At 42.4% G+C, this 19,550-nt stretch overlaps 1 protein-coding gene across 1 annotated transcript in view; it reads left to right on the forward strand.

The window, feature by feature from the left end:
- Positions 1-19,550, forward strand: part of LOC145391471 (cytochrome P450 2L1-like) — a 41,885-nt gene that overhangs the window by 9,080 nt on the left and 13,255 nt on the right. Inside the window, exon 2 of the mRNA XM_080266083.1 lies at positions 7,381-7,494. Coding sequence (XP_080122209.1) covers positions 7,381-7,494 — 114 coding nt within the window. The remainder of the gene's footprint in view (positions 1-7,380; positions 7,495-19,550) is intronic.

Below are 19,550 nucleotides of genomic sequence, written 5' to 3' on the forward strand. Positions count from 1 at the left end.
TCTCTCTCTCTTTCTGCACTATACTTCTATGATGAAAAGGATAAAACTGAAACATGCAGAGGCTGACGGGTCATTTTAAGAAACGTAACTGGGGAATGGTGGAATTAGAAATGCTAGACTATGTGTCCATCTGTTTATGTATTTATCTATTTATATCTTGTCAGATGCCTGAACTGCGTAAGACGTGGCCAGAGATAATTCCTGTTCTCTTGTTTCTGGCTGTCTCCTTTCCAACTCTCTCCCTCTCACACTTATACTGTACCTCGTCCTCGGTCTCCACCAACCCTTCCCCTTCCACCTAATTCATATACACTCTCCTTGTTAACTCTCCTGGTTAGTCTTTCATTCTCTACCCTCTGCAAATCGTCTTCACATGCTATAACTTAACAAGGTCAATATGGAGACAAGAATGGAAGGGAAAGAGGGGAGAATGTTGTTGCTGTTGCTGTGGCCCCAGACCCATCTAAAATGCGAATCCCGTCGACTGCAGGCTGAAGCTGCTCTTCACCTTCAGTCCACCACTCTCCTTTCGGAGGTCAGTGAAATAGGTGAGGAGTGTTTGTAAAACTGGTCATGTCATTGTCACCACGTGAAGGTGTCCCTCTCCAGCACTATTTTAAGAGATGGAACATAGGAAATGCTAGAAGGATGAGGAAAATCAATAAGATTGCTAGAATACAAGGATGGAGACGGGATACTGAAGGGAGGTATGGAAATGAGGACGGAGAGAGAGAGAAAGAAGGTGAAAAGTTAGGAAGCAAAACTCCATATCGTGATTTGAAAGTAAAAAACTTTAAAACAAAATGAAACATAACTTACGGCTGGCCTTCATGGCTCTGTCTTGAGCTGGCAGAACAATAAAGAAGAAAGACATGGATGAAAATGGCTGAGCAGGAATTATATGAACAAAGAAATAAAATCCCAGAATAAAATGTAACACCCGCACAAGAAACTGGCAAGAGAAGGAGCAATGGAGAACGTATTAAAAGGATGTTGTTTCATATGTCGTTAGGCAGACGCATAATGGAATAGCAGAAGCAGCAGCAGTAGTAGTAGTAGTAGCCGTAGCGCAAGGATCATCTGAACATAAACGCAGAGGACTGCAGGCTAAAGCTGTCCCTCTACTGCAGTGAACCATTCTGCTTTGGGGGAAAGAGAGGGAACTGAGTGTCATCACCAGAGTTACTCGGTGCACTCACATGCGTCCTTCACCACACCAACGCATAATATATATATATAAATAAATATATATATATATATATATATATATATATATATATATATATATATATATATATATATATATATATATATATATATATATATATATATATATATATATATATATATATATATATATATATATATATATATATATATATATATATATATATATATAATAAACGTTGGGGGTGTTCACCCGGCCACATAAAGCATTGGCGGACACAAGGGGTGCTGTGGTTGAACCAGTGTCGCTTACTATGATGTATGCTTGTACCCAGTCGGCTTGCGCGGGCCGGTCACACTTGGTTCACGGACTACACACACATCCAAAGCCACTACAACACTACAATTACAGTTACAAGCACTTCTCACCCTACATACAATCTCTACCAGACAACCTAAGCCACTTGGTAGAGATACATTGGCTGTATTGTCCCGACTTCGGTCAGGATAGGCCGGTCCTGCAGTGGATACTCAAACGGCTGATGAGATATATATATATATATATATATATATATATATATATATATATATATATATATATATATATATATATATATATATATATATATATATATATATATATTATGCGTTGGTGCTGGTGAAGGACGCACCGAGTAACTCTGGTGATGACACTCAGTTCCCTCCCTTTCCGCAAAAGCAGACATACAGCTCAGTGATGAGGGTGCACAGAGGTGGGAGTTGTTGCATGGGAGATAGAGTTTATAGGATCATGCAGGCATTGCTGTAATTTGTTCTCTCTCTCTCTCTCTCTCCCCCTCTCTCTCTCTCTCTCTCTCTGTCTGTCTGTCTGTCTGTCTCTCTCTCTCTCTCTCTCTCTCTCTCTCTCTCTCTCTCTCTCCGCGCCCGAGCGTGTGTGATGTGGAGGTGGGATGTGATAATGCATATCTTTTTGTGATGATGATGATGATGACAAAGTCGGTTTGTTTTCATCTGCCAAAGATCCGAAATATCCTTCAGCTCGGGTAATACCTGTTGGTAAGAGCAGTCAGATTGGAAGGTGAATCTAACTACAGTAGTATCCAAGGAGACTTACTTACCTCATAACCAAGGCTTGTCGAATTTCATGCAAACAAGAATTAGCTTGTAAACTATGAAAATTGCCCAGCTTCGTCAGATGAAACGGAGGAACAGTACTGAGTCACCGATATGTGTTAAATGTGCATAAGTTGGCCTGTTAAAGCTAGTTTCACCGAATTATTTAATTATATCAGCTCCATTGCCTTACATCATATTCTATGCATCATCAAAAATCAAGCGATATGAATTATATGATTGGAAAAAATGAAAACATCGTTACATTTTCCATTAAATGTTAACAATGACGCTCATTATTTAAATTTGAACTGAGAGAGAGAGAGAGAGAGAGAGAGAGAGAGAATAGTCTCCACATTATTCAGCTTGTTAATATGAAATCACATAAGCAAAGTTAACTACAAAAGGATTCAATTAACTTGCTTATGTTAATACTACTAAAGCCAACCTTAACGCTTTGGTCGGTTTGCAGGGCCATGCATAGGATTTTTGAAAAGGGGTAGGTTAGAAAAAAAAAAAACTTTTTTCATAACATAGTTCAATCAGGTAATTTCATTCATTCATTCAATCCTCATCTACTCCTGAGTTGCCTTACAAGGAGCGTAGGAGCCCCGCACTAGGCAAATTGGTCCTGGCATTGAAGAGAGTGACCAGGCTCACTCATTCCTGAGTGGCATTACGTAAGCAATTAATCCCCACCCATCCCTTAGATGTAAACCTGCACAGGCTCAATCCCATTGCAGTGCCTTAATTACCCACTAGACTAAGGAAGACAATACGGTAAATTTAGGTACTGTAACTGACTAAAGTACTTAGTTCTAGCCTTCGTACTATCCATAATCTTCCTAATTATTAGCCCCAACTTAATTAGTATTCTCCTAGGATGAGATGGCCTAGGATTAGTATCCTATGCTAAAACTTATAAACTCAGGGTAATTTACATACTGAACTGTACAGAACCTTGGAAGTGAAACAAAGAATTTGGTCATTTATTGACATCTTTCAATAAAACACATAGGAAATACTAGAGAAAACACTTCTTCACTAGCTGATTTCTGACTGTAAACTAACTCACTCTGCACACAAGTACCCTTTATATACCCTTATGAAACGTTCTAAAAAAAAAAAATCCACTACGTTCTACAGACTTCCATTTTTTCAAGAGTCTTCAATGACCTTCCATTTATTCTCTTCGGTAACAAAACATTCTTGGTCCTTCGTGTAAATTAGTTCTTACTTATATTTTGCAGAACATCCTTGGTGGTAGGTGGTGGCGACCATCATCCACTCACTTGATGTATTGCTGCCTACTTATTCCTTAGCCTTTATCATTCTTTTTCTGTGCCTGCCCTCCTCTCTTCCTATTTCTCCCATCTTTCCTGTCGCTTCTTATTGCTTTTCTTTTCTTTACAGGTGGCTTTACATTGAGTGACAGGCCAAATGGTTTCCTGTAAGCCAAGAAACCATTTACATATTACCAAACCATACGTGCTCCCTACGTGTCAGCATGTGGGTTGGTGGAGGGTTAGTGCTCCTTCCCGTAAAACAAATGATTCAAAGACAAATGGCCACCCCTAACGGGATTATGGCGTCTGGCAATAAAGAGAATAGATTTTAACTCTTTTTCTATTATTTTTCTATCTGGTGACATTCTTAACTGGATTTAATTTATGTAAGGAGTTGCGTTTTTTGAGTTATTTTCATTCCAATTTTTCATTCTTTCCAAATGCGGGGTTAAACCCCCAAACCCCACCCCCTTATGCACGGCCTTGGGCTGGCTTGTAGTTTACGGTGTTAGTATAATTATTATACTGAACACAGCAGGCGGGAATCTACAGACATCCACATATTTACAGGCAGAGGATGCAAGTCCCAGCCCCTGCCCCTGACAAAACATTGCCACCACTGCCAACACTACCACACTACCACCACCACTTTCACCACAAGACTGGTAAATAGACATATAAATAGACAGAAAAACTATTATTGTCCATCTCTGCCACATAACGATACCATGAACCACAAACACCCCTACAACGACTACCACCACCACCACCACCGTTGTTACTTCCCATGAATGGTGACACTTAGGTGTAATTCAGTAATATGTATTCAGATTATATTACTAGATTCGTATCAACTCTTACGGTGGTTATTATAAAACATGGTGTTCTCTCTCTCTCTCTCTCTCTCTCTCTCTCTCTCTCTCTCTCTCTCTCTCTCTCTCTCTCTCTCTCTCTCTCTCTCTCTCTCTCTCTCTCAAGATTACGTTTGCGTAGAAAGTTTGGTGAGAAACTTTTGCTGCTTTATGACACCTTATCCTTTACCATACCTGGATTTACCTGATTTGTTATTTGTGTGAGTGTGTGTGTGTGTGTGTGTGTGTGTGTGTGTGTTTAGAGGAATACACAAATAAACCGATGAGAGTGAAGAACGTGTTGGGAATCACAAAAGAGTAACTCAACACAAGAGTACAACATCTAAAACAACAAAAACACGCTTATAGAACATTACAACAAAAAACACAACAGTACACATACACAGTACAACACAACAAAAAGCTACCCAGCTAGATCGACAGGTTGAGAGAGAGAGAGAGAGAGAGAGAGAGAGAGAGAGAGAGAGATTCAAACGAGATATATTGTAAAACTGACATCAGTGCCCCTCTCATAATCGAGACAAACACTTTACTCCAGTCAAAACCAAACGATTGTATTCAGCAGAGAGGGGGTCACAGGGGCTTCAGTAAATTAGCCATAGTTCTTTCACTTTAATTTGGAAATTTCTTCATTTTAGAGATTATTTTTCTTATGTCAATGACAGAGGAAAAAATGAATACCTACAACTCAAAATCCTTGCCATAGCCTTCCTTTATGACTCGTATCACATCAGTGTTTATCTCTTCTTATTGCATACCATTCAAGATGAAGAGATGCCAGTTTTACACCTTGTTAAAGTGAGCTGAATAGAGACGAGTTGGTTCAGATGATAGTGAGTCACAGGAGCTAGGGGAGTTAACCGATTCTGCAAAATTTTCAATCCACCAAAAACGTTTGAACAGTCCGTTTTATTTTTTTTTTTTCTTAATTTTATGGGTGACTCTCTTCTCCCAGACCTTGAGCCATATTTATAAACTTTTTTTAAACTTAAGCTGTGTATAGGGCTGCTTGAATTCACGCTTCTCTTCACCTTACAGCCACCAGTCACTTTACGGTCAAATTTAGAGCGAATATTCATGTGGAAGAAAGGACAAAGAAAATAGCCATATGGGAAAATGGTTAAGTGTTTTGGAGGCTTGTTTATCGTAAGAAATGCCTAAGATATTTTATGGATACTAACTCCTTGGCTTTGTTGCTAGCCCGCCTAACAGACCCCGTCTCCCTCCCTCTCTCATTTATTCACTCACTCACTCTTTCACTCATTCCCTCACTCCTTCATTCCCTCTCTCTCTTCCTCTCCTTCCTCCCTCACTCATTCCCATGCTTCTTCCCTCATTCCCTCACGCCATCCCTCCGTCCGTTATTCATGCACTCATTCTTTTTTTTTTTTTTCATTTCGTTAACTGAGAAGAAGAGGGAAAGAGATGGAGGAAACTAAAGTTATTACACCGGCCATTTTTTGCTCCCTCCCCGCTGCAAGAAACGGCTAAATTTTTGGCAATTGAATGACAGGCTTACAGTGTGCAGCAGACAGCTGACTGCCTTATCTCAGAAAGATTACCATACCGCGTACCAGTTGTTATGCGCTTCTGCCAAACCTCTCACTGTACGTGTACAGAGCTAGTGTGGCCTTGATAATTCTTTTCTAGATGATTGCGATATAGCTCCGTGAGGACTGCAATGCAGGAATGCAATCCAATCACAGCAGGGATCCCACTAGCAAGCCTGTACTAAAAATATGTTTTTCATCCTTCAAAATCTGTAATGAGTGCACGTTACTCTGCTTCGATAGTGGTAGGAGGTGGCGACCATCATCAGCTCACTTGATGTTGTGCTGCCCACCACTTCCTTGAGTGAATCTACACAGTAACAAACCTAATGGTTTTCCGTGATCCAGGAAGTCATTTACAACGCTGGATGGAAACCATATAACCAGATAACGGAATGATATAGAGCTTTTTGTGTTGTCTCTGTTAATTGGGTGGAGAGACGCAAATGCATCGTCCACCCAGGAACCAAACCCCAATAATTTCTCGTGCTCCGCTGTGACAAGGAGCTGTCCTCCGCAGGGGAATACTGCTGCACTGCATGAGATGGCTTTGCAGGAGCGATTGCTTGTCTTCGGTTGACAGGTCTACTCGGCCAGGTAGACCGGGGTTACTCAACTGCTGCTACTACTACCCTGCTAGGAGAGAAGGGAGGGGAAAGTAAAGGAGAGAGGCGAGGTGAGGGAAGGGGAGAAGGGAGAGGGAAGTAGATGAAGAAGAGGGGGAGTACAGGAAGAAGGAGGAGGAGGGGGAATAGAGGAGTACAAAGGAGTACAAATGACAGCAAACACTAATAGACCTAACGAGTTCTTTCGGAACTGTTTGTTACAGAGAGGACTATTAGTGTCATACCTAACTATATGTACTAAAGATAAGGATGGTGAGGTAGGGGAAGGGAGGGGAGGTGTAGGGGAGGGGAGGGGACGGGGAAGTAGAGGAGAGAGGAGGAGAGGGGAAAGTGAAGTAAAAGTGAAGTAAAGAAGAGAGTAGAGGAGGGGGAAGTAGGGGAAAAGGAGAGCGGTGGGGAGAGGGAAATTGAGGAAAGAGGAGAGGAGTGGGAGGTAGAGGAGAGAGGGGACGGGAGGGGCAAGTAGACGAGAGAAGGCAGAGAGACGGAGAGGGGGAAGTAAAGAAAAGAAGGGAAGGGAAGGGGAGGGGAGAGGCAAGTAGAGGAAAGAAGACAGAGGAGAAAAAGGGAGGGGGAAGTAGAGGAAAGGAGGAAAGGGAAGGGAATGGAGGGGAGGGGAAGGAGACGGGAGGGGGGGAACAGAAGGAAGATTTGGGGAGAGGAAAACAGAGGAGAACAGGGGAGGAAGGCAAGGGATGGGGAGGCGAGCAAGGGGGCGGGGTTTTTATGATAACAGAAGTCTGCTAGTCCTCCTTACCACAAGCAGTCAGTCGGTCCCTCGCTCCATCAAGTGACGAGATGGTGACGGAAGCCCTTCTCTTCGGTTTCCTCATTTTCCTTATATTCCTCAGTCTCAGGCGGCCCCCAGGACTGCCCCCAGGTAAGTGTACAGTTAAAAAGAAAAGTTTGTTTAGTATCTTTGGGAATTCCATCACACATATTTCTTAGCCTTTTGTTGTTTCCCCAAGTACTGTACACTCGAAGGCAATAATCGGTAAGAGACTTGACACTGTGTTCCTTCTAGGCACGGGTAAGTTCTTCTATGTATCTGATTTGGGGCATAAACTTAATAGCCCACTCTCTAAGGTCAGCAGCTCCCCCCATACCTGTTACACCTCTGCATGTCACCACTTCAGCACTAATAACCAATAACCATGCTGAATTTTTGCTAAGGTTGCCGAATTCAGGAAAGGATGGGCATGCACAATGATTTAGGGCTAAGACTCAGGAACTTACATGGTAATAATGATTTATTACTTGCAGAAGGGATAAGAAGAGGAAACTGGAAAATCTCACAGTGCATCTGCCAGCATTTATTATTATTATTATTATTATTATTATTACTATTATTATTATTATTATTATTATTACTATTATTTCTAGTAGTAGTAGTAGTAGTAGTAGTCGTAGCAGTAGTAGCAGCAGCAACCCCAGGCTCATCTGATTGTGAACCCGGTGAACCGTAGACTGAAGATTCCCTCCTACAGTCCATCCTCCTCCTTTCCTGGGGATAGGGAGTTGAGGGCCGTTTGTATAACAGGGCAGCAGAGCCGACCAGTTACATTGGTGCCACCACTCGAAGGCGTCCCTCTCCACCACCTGCCTGCAAAGGCAAATCATATATAAGAGAGGGAAGTGACTGCAAGTTTGTCAGTGATCTTAAGTAGAGGAAATGTACAAACCACATCCTTGAGGGTTGCATTCTGCATCTACCTCACACTTGCTCAAAACAGGTGATCTTTAAGAAAAACGAGGTACAGAGTGCTCTCGATCATCGATCGGTTTTGGGACCGAAAAACCCAATCGAAATGCAATTTATCGAAGTGCAAATTGATAACCTTATGGAAAATAAATACAGGTAAATGGGACCAGCGCGTCGCCGACAAACCTACATCAACTTTTACATATACATTTATACCCACCCAAAATCATAACACAACCATATATTTGCTTATATTTAGTACATATTTACTTAACGTTAGCACGAAGCGCAAGAAATACAGGCTGCACTAACTTTCAAATAGAAAGAATGAAGCTTATGTGGTAGAGTGTTGGGTTCCAGGACAATCCACCGCCAAGTCAATTCGCCGTCAGACAATTCGCCGTCAAAACATGTACGATTCACCGTCAAAACATGTACGGTTCCCCGTCAGGACAATTCACACCATGGACGATTCCTCGTCATTCTATAAATATCTATCTATCTATCTATTGTCAGATGCCTATATCCCGTTCGGGGTGGCGACAAACAAATCGCCTCCACGTCGCCCTGTCCCCAGCCATTTCACTCCCCTTCTCCCAACTCACATCCCCCTCTCTCATATACCTCTCCACCCCATCCCTCCATCTCATCCTCGGCCTCCCCCTCCCTCTTCTCCCCTCCGCCTCACTCACATACACTCTCTTCGTCAATCTTTCACCCTCCATCCTCTCCACATGGCCAAACCACCTCAGTGTATTCCTTCTAACGCTTCCTATCACATCCACATCCACACCACAACTCTCCTTTATATCATCATTTGTCAGCCTGTCTCTTCATGTGACTCCAAAGGCTCCTCTTAAATAACTCATTTCCACTGCTCTCACTCTTGACTTGTGTCCTTCCAACAACGTCCAAGCTTCACATCCATACGTTGGAGTTAGTATCACAATACTGTCATGTAGTAACTTTTTCACTTCCATGCTTCTTATCACTGCTTTCAAGGAACCAGCAACCTTTCTTCCCTGCTGTACCCTTTCAAGCACTTCACCCTCCAAACTTCCATCCTTACTCATCACACTACCCAGTACATAAACATACTCACATTTTCCAATTCCTCATCATCCAACCTCGCTATACATTCACTGACTTCACCTCTCTCAAAGACCATCACTTTACTCTTCCCTACATTCACCTTTAAATTCCGTTTCTTACACACTCTCCCAAACTCATCCACCAAGCCTTGCAGCTCCCCTTCGTCTTCACTCAACAACACAGTATCATCTGCAAACAACAGTACAGGGAGTTTCCAAACACTACCCTCTCTCACCAGGGCCACTCCAACATCCACTACCCTACCTTGTACCTCTTTTATTACCTCATCCATTTACAGATTGAACAACCATGGAGACATGACATCCCTGTTTCAACCCAACCTTCAAAGAGAAAAATTCACTCAGTTCACCATCCACACGCACTGCAGCCTTAGCACCGCCATACATACTCTTCACAGCATTCAACAACTCCCCATCTACTCCATATATTCTTAATAGTTTCCACAATCCTTGTCTATGCACCCTGCCATATGCGTTCTCCAAATCCATGAAAGCCGCATACAACTTCTCTCCCTTCTCTAGAAACATTTCCACTAAAGATCTAAGAATGAATATCTGATCTACACAACCTCTTCCCTTCCTAAAGCCTCCCTGTCCTTCTCCAACTAATTCCTCTGTTCTTTCTCTAACTCTGTCAATAAGTATCCTACCATACACTTTTCCTATTATACTAAGAAGACAAATGCCCCTATGATTACCACACACTTCTTTTTCTACTTTTCCTTTGTACAAGGGAATAATTATACCTGACTTCCAATCCTCCGGGACTCTACCTTCCTCCCAGGGAAATCTGCACATTTTCCACATCCATTCTACTACTATCTCTTCCCCATGCTTCGGCATTTCACCACACACTCCATCAATTCTTGGGGCTTTCCCCGGTTTAACTTTCTTCATTGTTTCCACAACTTCTATCCTACTGATATCTTCCTGTCTTCTCACCTCCCTCCTTCTCCCAGCCATTCCTCTGCCACTTATACTCGCATTACTTCCATCCTCTATGTTCAACAATTACTTAAAGTGTTCTCTCCATCTTCTCACTTTTTCCCCCTTCTCCACTAGTAATCTACCATTTTTATTTTTCACTCCCTGCTAATTTCACTTCCACCCTGTCTTACTCTTTTCACCTCTTTCCAGAACATTTTCTTACAGTCCCTCCACTTTACACTCAAATTCCTTCCAAATTCCTTATCCACTGTCTTCTTACTCTCTCTTACTAATCTTTTCACCTCTCTCTTTCTACATATAACTCTCTCTTCCACCTCTTAACTTCTTCCACGCCCCTCTTCCTCATCGAATCATTGAATCCTTTCTACTTTTGTGCCACAGCCTGTCTCACCTCTTTATTCCATCACGCTGTTCCTTGCACCCCCCTCTGTCTTCTCTTCCTTCCACACACCACATCACATGCTGCACATATTTCTTTTGTGAATATCCTGCACACACCTTCCACGTCCCCTATCTGCTGCAATTCATATTTGCCCAATCCTTCCTCCACTTTTCTCTTATACTCTGCCTTTTTTTCATCCTCTTGTAACCTTTCCATTCTCCTTACAAATACTCCTTCTTCCCGTTCTTCCCTTCTTCTATTTTTCCATCTTATTTGGATCTTGATTCTGGCCACCACCAAGTAGTGGTCAGAAAGTCCACTCCCCCAACCTCTATAAGCTCTTCCATCCATTACACATTTTCGCATCCTTTCATCCACACACACATATTCAATCATTGCCTTCCTTTCATTCAGTTCACCACATACCCTTCTCATCACTCGCCATGTATACCTGTAGATCATTTTGTGCCTGAAGAGGGTATTGGCTATCACCAACCCCCTCCCAGCACAAATGTCCACTATTGCACTGCCATTCTCATCTATCACAGCAGGCACACCCCACTCACCAACTATTCCATCCACCTTCACATTCCCTACTTTACCATTCATATCACCAATCAAAAACACTCTCTCATTCCTTCCAAACTTTTCCATGCACACCTCCACGTTTATCCAGAACTCTTCTCTGACTCTGCTTGCATGATCTTGGGTTGGTGCATACACACACACAATCGCCCACATTTGTATTCCAACTTTCAGTCTTACCCACACAATCCTTGAGCCGACTGATCCATACTGTCTTATGCTCTTCTTCCATCTTTTACTCACAAATATACATACTCCTTCTTTTGCCCTCTCTTTCTTACCTACTCCTGCACATTTACCCCATCCATACTCCCATTCTCTCACACTCTCACCACTCCATTTAGTTTCAGTTATTCCGCATACATCAACTTTCGCACCCTCAAGCACCTGGACAATCTCTCTCTCTTTCACTTCATCATTCGCTCCCCTTACATTCCATGTTCCATTTACCATGCCCTTTGTCCGGTCCTTGGTTGTCATCTTTTGGTCAGTCCTTGTCTGAGGCTTATTGTTTGTCTTTTTAATTAGTTGTTTTCCAGGGAGGGGCACTAACCCTCCGCCAACCCTTTTAGTCGCCTTATACGACAAGCAGGAATACTGGGGGAGTATTCTTGAAAAAAAACCCTACCCTAAGGAGGGATAGGGGGGTTTTCAAGAATATATATAAATATACTAATTATTAATTAATCAATACTTTAATAACTATATTTCAGGGGGATCCATCAAAGTCTATGTTCAATAGCGTAGGCTTTGGACCTTATTTATTAGTTGTACCTTTAGTCAATAATTGTTTCTTCCTCGCTGTAGTCGTCTTTGAGTTATATTCTAGCTTCACCCATAGCTGTCTTCTTTAATGACGAAAATTGTCTTGCTATTGTTGTGATGGCAAATTTTTTTTTGCCGGCGAATTGTCCCAACTTGTTTCGAGGCAGTGGTTGAGTCACTTGCCAGTCACCACTGCCACCCTCGCTACCATCACCCAGCCACCACCGCCACCCTCGCTACCATCAATCACGCTCGCTCCAACCCTGCTTGAGTGAACACCTTCTGCTTTCTTGTTCTTGTCCCAGTCACAATGGCCACTGCTGTTGATGCTTTCACTGACTCTGTCATCACAAAAAAGATTACAAACATTTGAATGAGGACAAGCTTCACCAAGTGGCCAGTAGGTGGCATGACAGATGAACAGATGAGCATCGACTTGCGCTCCCACCCTGGCCAGAGTGATCGAAGCACGACTTTTGAAATCCAATCACGAATTTTGGACGAGCAGGCGAGTCCAGGCGAGGTACGAAATATCGAAGTAAGATTAATCGAATATAGAGGGCCTTCTTTACAGAGTTAGAGTTAGAGCAGCTGTAACATCTGAGTCTGGGCGTTGGTCGGATGCCTGATCCTCTTTTCCTCTTGACGATCACATGTCTTGAGAAAGCGTGACTGAACCCTGTGGGAATGTTCCTCATGTCCTATCTGATACATCCTAACAGGAGAGTATCATTTATGGATGGAGAGATGTGGAACTGTATTCTCGTGTGATTAGGAAACTTAGTAACATCTCTTCCTTACTGGTTTATTCCAGAATCTGCTCCCTTGCTACATTCTTGAGTGTTATTCATGCAATGAATGTCGATATTAAAAAGTTAAAAGAAGCAGAAAAGAGGATATTAATGGGTGTATTGGAAATAATTAGTAATGGAACAGGCCTTAGGGAGCCTCCTTAGCCAACGAGAGTAAAGGCCTTGGAGACACACACAACATTTTCAGTTTGGAAATATTAACCAATAGAGGGAAGTGTTTGCTAATTTTTCCAGCCGCGATAGCAACGTTGGTATTGTTTTCAGTTTGTCTGTCTGTCTGAATGTCTGTTTGCACGATAACTTCTCAGAAAATTTTACAGGTGTGTATTAGGGATGAAAATCTCAGACGAGTTCGAAATTGATGAAAGTAGGTCAAGGTCAAGGCTATATTCCGAGCCGCGCTAGATGTGTATCGGCTCCCGGCTGGTGTGACTCCCCCCTTGGGGGGTTTCTAATTTTGTCTTAACTTAACCCAAATTTTTCGTCGATTTGCAGCTTATGTAATTTTGCTGAGTGGCAGAAAAATACAGTACTACGGGTCTACACCCTCCCCATAGCTCTTCTATCACAACTAGCATCATAGGCTATTCTAGTGTTAATTTCTTGTTACTACTCAACATTAAGGATGGAAAGATGGCAGTTTTAGGCCAAGTTAGTGTAAAAAGAGTAAAACAGAATGTTGATATAATAATTCGTTTTCTAGGAGGCTTCATAGCACCTCTATTAGCTTATTACACCAACAAAATCTCTTGAATGTAATTTATGTCTCACTAAATCGACATCAATAACGCAGAGTATACTGAGCTGTAAGTCGAAGAATGAATCAGTAAGGAAAAATTGTTACGATATCTCCACAGCCAGTTATCATATGTGCTCGTACTTATAAGATAAACCTTGATATGTAGAGTGTACAGTTCCAAGAAGATGAAGGGGAAACGTTACCTCAGCCCTGGTAAACACGCAATGGGTTGCTTCTAGCTGACAGGTTACTAACCATGGGAAGGGAAGAGAATGCAGGGGAGGGTAGAAGGAGTGAATAGTGATAGTGGGGGTGGTGGATGTTGAAAGGAGGGTGAGCAGAGGTGGCAAACTCAGAGATGGTGGGGTAGGAGAAGGAGGAGGAAGAGGACCGGCAGAGGAGTGATAATTGTTGCCATATCAGCATTACCTGCCTCACGTGAATGATCTGTCCATTGCCAGATGTCTTAATCCCGTAAGGGTTGGCCACAAACAAATCACCTCCATGTCACCCTGTCCCCTGCTATCTCATTCCCTTTCTCGAAGCTCACACCCTCCTCTCTCATATACCTCTCCACTCCGTCCCCCCATCTCATCCTTGGCCTCCCCCTCCCTCTCCCCCCCTCCGCCTCACTCACATACTCTCTCCTCGTTAATTTCTCACTCTCCATCCTCTTCACATGGCCAAACTACCTCAATGTGTTTCTCTTAACGCTTCCTATCACATCCACATCCACACCACAATGCTCCTTCGCTTCCTCATTTGTAGCCTGTTTCTCCATGTGACTTCACATGCTCCACTCAAATAACTCATTTCCACTGCTCGTGCTCTTGCCTTCTGTTTCTCCAACAAGGTCCAAGCTTCACTTCCATACGTTAAAGTTGGTATCACAATACTGTCATGTAGTAGCTTTTTCACTTCCATGCTCACTTCCCTGTTTCTTACCACTGCTCTCAAGGAACCAGCAACTTTTCATCCTTGTTGAAACCTTTCAAGCACTTCACCCTTTAAACTTCCATTTTATTCATCACACTAGTCAAGTATTAAATGCACTCACATTTTCCATTTCCTCCACATCCAATCTCACTGAACATTCACTGACTTCACTTATCTCAAAGACCATAACTTTTCTCTACATTCACCTTTAGATGCCGTTTCTTATACACTCTCCGAAACTCATCCACGAAGCCTTGATGCTCCCCTTCGTCTTCACATAACAACACAGTATCATCTGCAAACAACAGTACAGGGAGTTGCCAAACACTGCCCCCTCTCACTAGGGCCACTCCAACATCCACTGCCCTACCTTGTATCTCTTTTTTTACCCCATCCATATTCAAATTGAACAACCATGGAGACATGACACTTCTTTGTTTCAATCCAACCTTTAAATAGGAAAATTCAATCAGTTCACTACCCACACGCACCGCAGCCTTAGCACCCTCGTACATACTCTTCACGACCTTCAACAACTTCCCATCTACTCCATATATTCTTGATACGTTCCACAATCCTTGTCTATCCACCCTGTCATAAGCTTTCTCCAAATCCAAGGAGCTGCATACAACTTCTTTCCCTTCTCTAGAAACGTTTCCACTAAAGATCTAACAATGACTATCTGATCTACACTACCTCTTCCCTGCCTAAAGCCTCCCTATTGTTCTCGAACTAATTCCTCTATTATTTCCCTATCTCTGTCAATAAGTACCGTACCATATACTTTTCCTGTTGCACTAAGAAGGCAAATGCCCCGGTGATTACCACACACATCTTTTCCCCCATTTCCTACAGGGGAATAATTATACCTGTCTTCCAATCCAACGGGACTCTACCTTCCTCCCAGGCCAATCTGCAATCTTCCACATCCATTCTACTACTATCTCTCCCCCATGCTTCAGCATTTCACCACCCACTCCATCAATTCCTGGGGCTTTCCCCATTTTAATTCATTGCTTCCACAACTTCCATCCTACTGATTTCTTCCTCACTTCGAACGTCCCTCCTTCTCCCAGTCATTCTCTAGCCACTTATACTTGCATTACTTTCATTCTCTATGGTCAACAATGCCTTAAAGTGTTCTCTCCATCTGCTCACTTTTTCTCCCTTCTCCACTAGCAATCTACCATTTTTATCTTTCACTCCCCACCTAACTTCTTTGGCACCCTGTATAACTTCTTTACCTATTTCCAAAACATTTTCTTACATTCCCTCCACTTTACCTCAAGTTCCTTCCAAATTCCTCATGCACTCTCTCCTTACGCTCTCTTACTAATCCTTTTACCTCTTCCCTCCTGTCTACATATAACTCTTTCTTCCGTCTCTCAACTTCTTCCACGCCTTTGTTTACCATGCTGTTCCCTGCACCCCCTTTCGTGTTTTCTTCATCCCACACACCACCTCACATGCTGCACAGATTTCTTCTGTGAATACCTTGCACACACCTTCCAAGACCCCCATCTGCTCCAATCCATATTTTCCCAATCACTCCTCCACTTCCCTCTTATATTCTGCCTTTTTTCCATCCTCTTGTAACCTTTCCACTCTCCTTGCATGCACTACTTCCTCCCGTCAATCCCTTCTTCTATTTCTCCATTTCATTTGGATTTGTATTCTGACCTCCACCAAGTGGTGGTCAGAAAGTCCACTCCCCCAACCGTTACACACTCCCCCAACCGTGGCTGAATCGGTAGAGAGGCGGCCTGCGGTCCTAATGGTCCCAGGATCGAATCCCGGCTGGGGCAGGGAACAGTTTGAGGATTTGAATTTCCTAAAAGCAGACTTTCCTGATCTACCAGATGACCCGCCGACATGTCGTAAAAATACCCCCGCTAATACCAATACACCAATCCTGTATGAGACAGCCCTAGCATGTATTCAATATGGATGGTGGGTGTTAGCGCCGAAGTGGTGACATGTGGAGGTGTAGGAGGACTACTGGGCCTTGGGATAGGTCAGTGCCCCCAAGCAATAGGCTCTGAAGCCTTTGCCCAGAGTCGGACACATAAAAAAAAAAAAAAAAAAAAAAAAAAACTTTCATCCACACACACATAATCAATCATTGGCCTCTGTTCATTCAGTTCAACACCCATCTTTCTCATCACTCGCAACGTATACGTATGGATCATTTTGTGCCTGAAAAAAGTATTGGCTATCACCAACTCCCTTCCAGCACAAATGTCCACTAAAGCGCTGCCATTCTCATCCATCTCTGCAGGTACATCCCACTCACAGACTACTCCATCCACTTTCACATTCCCTACTTTTCCATTCATATCTCCAATCAAAAACACTCTCTCATTCCTTTCAAACTTTTCCATGCACGCTTCCACATTTGACCAGAACTCCTCTCACACTCTGCTTGCACTATCTTGCATTGGCGCATACACGCACACAATCGCCCACATTTGTAGTCCAACTTCCAATCTTACCCACACAATCCTTGGGCACCGATCCATACTCTCTCATATTCTCTGTGTATCTGTTACTCACAACAATACACACACCTTCTATTGACCTCTCATTCTCACCTACTCCTGCACATATACCTCATCTACACTCCAATTCTCTCACACTCTCACCTCACCATTTAGTTTCAGATAATCCACATTCATCCATTTTTGCACCCTCAGGCACCTGAACAATCTCTCTCTCTCTTTCACCTCATCATTTGCACCCCTTACATTCCATGTAGCTATCTGTAACACCTTTTAGTCAGTTCTAGTCTGAGGCTTCTTGTTTGTATTTTTAGTTAGTTATTTTCTGGGAACGGGCAATAACCCTCCGCCAACCCACTTGTTGTCTCGTAGGGAACACGTGTTGGTTGGTTGTAAGGTTACCATCCAACGTTATAAATGCTTTCCTGGTTAACAGGAAATCATTTGGCTTGCCACTCAGTGTATAGCTACCCTAAAAACAGAGTACCACTACATTAATTGGGTGGATGATGGACGTCCGCACCTACCACGTGAATGATATTGGCACAATATCGAGCTGTTGTTTGTGTAAGCTCTGGGAATCAACGTTTTAAATCAGCGAGCAATATCTTTAATCACAATGTGCAAATGTTAATGACTCATACTCGCTGAATAAGATAGTGATCGTGAACTGGTGGGAAAAAGAGTGGGGTCAGGAGGTGGGGTGATTGTAAGTTGCCAACAATGGTTAATTAGTGATAATGTGTAGGATATTATATTCCTTCAGCCCCATGGGAATTCTGAGGGGATCAAACAGAAACACCATCCTAGCCTGAGCACATTAGATATGAATTGCTTCTAGATGGTTTGCTTCAGTCGAGAAGGAGAAAGTGTAGTGTGGGAGGAGGGCGTGTAGGGATAGACGTCGGAGGTGCTGGATGTGGGTAGGGTGGGAACTCGGAGTTGCCATTTGGAAAGACACGAGTTTTCAATTTCGTTTTACATTAATTAAGACCTTCATGTGACCATTCACTTAACTTATTACAGTATGATGCAATCCACAGAGATGACATGTGAAAGTCAAATGACCTTCAGCATGCAGCTCTCAGCATACATCATATGCATGACAGTGCATGTGAGCATGACTCTGTGTGACTATTTGTGCATCTGAGTGTGTATGTTCGCGTGTAACAAGTCGGCTGAGTGTCGGTACAGTTGTGTGTTCCTCTCGTTTGTCAACTGTGAATAAACATTTGATGGTATAATATCTTCATATTTTGTTGGAACGTGTCTGGGTTATGTTGAAACAGCCAATGGTATGTTCTTGACTGTTACTGCTTAATGACTAAACACTCGAATGGTTATATTTTTGTATATGCGATAATTGGCATTTTTCATAAGTTTTAGCATGATAATTAATAAATACGTTAATATACTTGTATGTTACTGATTGTGGACAGAATTATTATAATTCACCTCAAATGAACAAACAATATATTGTGTAATATATTTCTATAGAAACGTGTCTGGGTTATGTTGAAACAGCTAATGTCTGTTGTTGACTGTTACTGTTTCATGATTGGGTGCTCCAGTGGTTATATTTTTGTATTTGTGATAATTTGCTTTTTTCAAATTTTTGGGCATTTTAATTAAAAAACGTTTGTATACTCGTATATTATTGCTTGTGGACAGTATTATTCATTATAATTCACCCCAAGTGATATCCAAATACATTATTTTCATGTTTATAAAACGGAACGACCCGTCACTCATAGTCAACTGTTCAAAGAACAAGCCAGTAAAACTCTTGCTTGTACAAAAGTGGTATATATACAATTTTCTGTGGAAATAATTAACATTTAATTACACAGTATAAAGGTATAAAGACAAACATTATCTACACTTTTCGACACAGTCACATTCGTCACTGGAATCTAAAAACAGAAGAAAAATGGTAGAGCAATACAGGAAATCAAACATTGCAAGGAACCCTATTCACAACTGCCACCAACCCCACTATCACCCACACTACCCTTCCCTGCTTTCTCTCCCCCTCTCACGGATAGTAACCTGTCAGTCAGAAGCAACCCACAGCCAGTGTGCCAGGGCTGAGCTAGCGTTTCCCCTTCATCTGCTTGGAACTGCACATGAGGAACACTCTAGTCCCACTCCTCCAGCAAATTCTTTTGTATTGTGGGGACAGTTCTGTCAGCGTTATTGTGAATCTTGAGCTTGTAATATGTTAATCTTGAGAATTGGTTCTAGTTATTGTGTAGTCAAAGGTAGGAAAAGTTAAAGATGGATACAGGGAGGTGATCTTGATTTATTATCTTCAAAGAAAAGTTTAAGTTGAGCAGTGTATGTATTACACAGGAACATAATTTGCTATCTACGTCTCGTTGGGCCCCTCTTCTTATTTACTCTCTCCACAACCTTTCGATTGTATGGCTAGCCCCTGTCTGACCTCTCCTCCTCTTT

The sequence above is a fragment of the Coenobita brevimanus genome, chromosome 18 (assembly GCF_032717465.1).
Source record: "Coenobita brevimanus isolate Jiangsu-jjx chromosome 18, ASM3271746v2, whole genome shotgun sequence".
In the NCBI taxonomy this organism is placed as follows: Eukaryota; Metazoa; Arthropoda; class Malacostraca; order Decapoda; family Coenobitidae; genus Coenobita; species Coenobita brevimanus.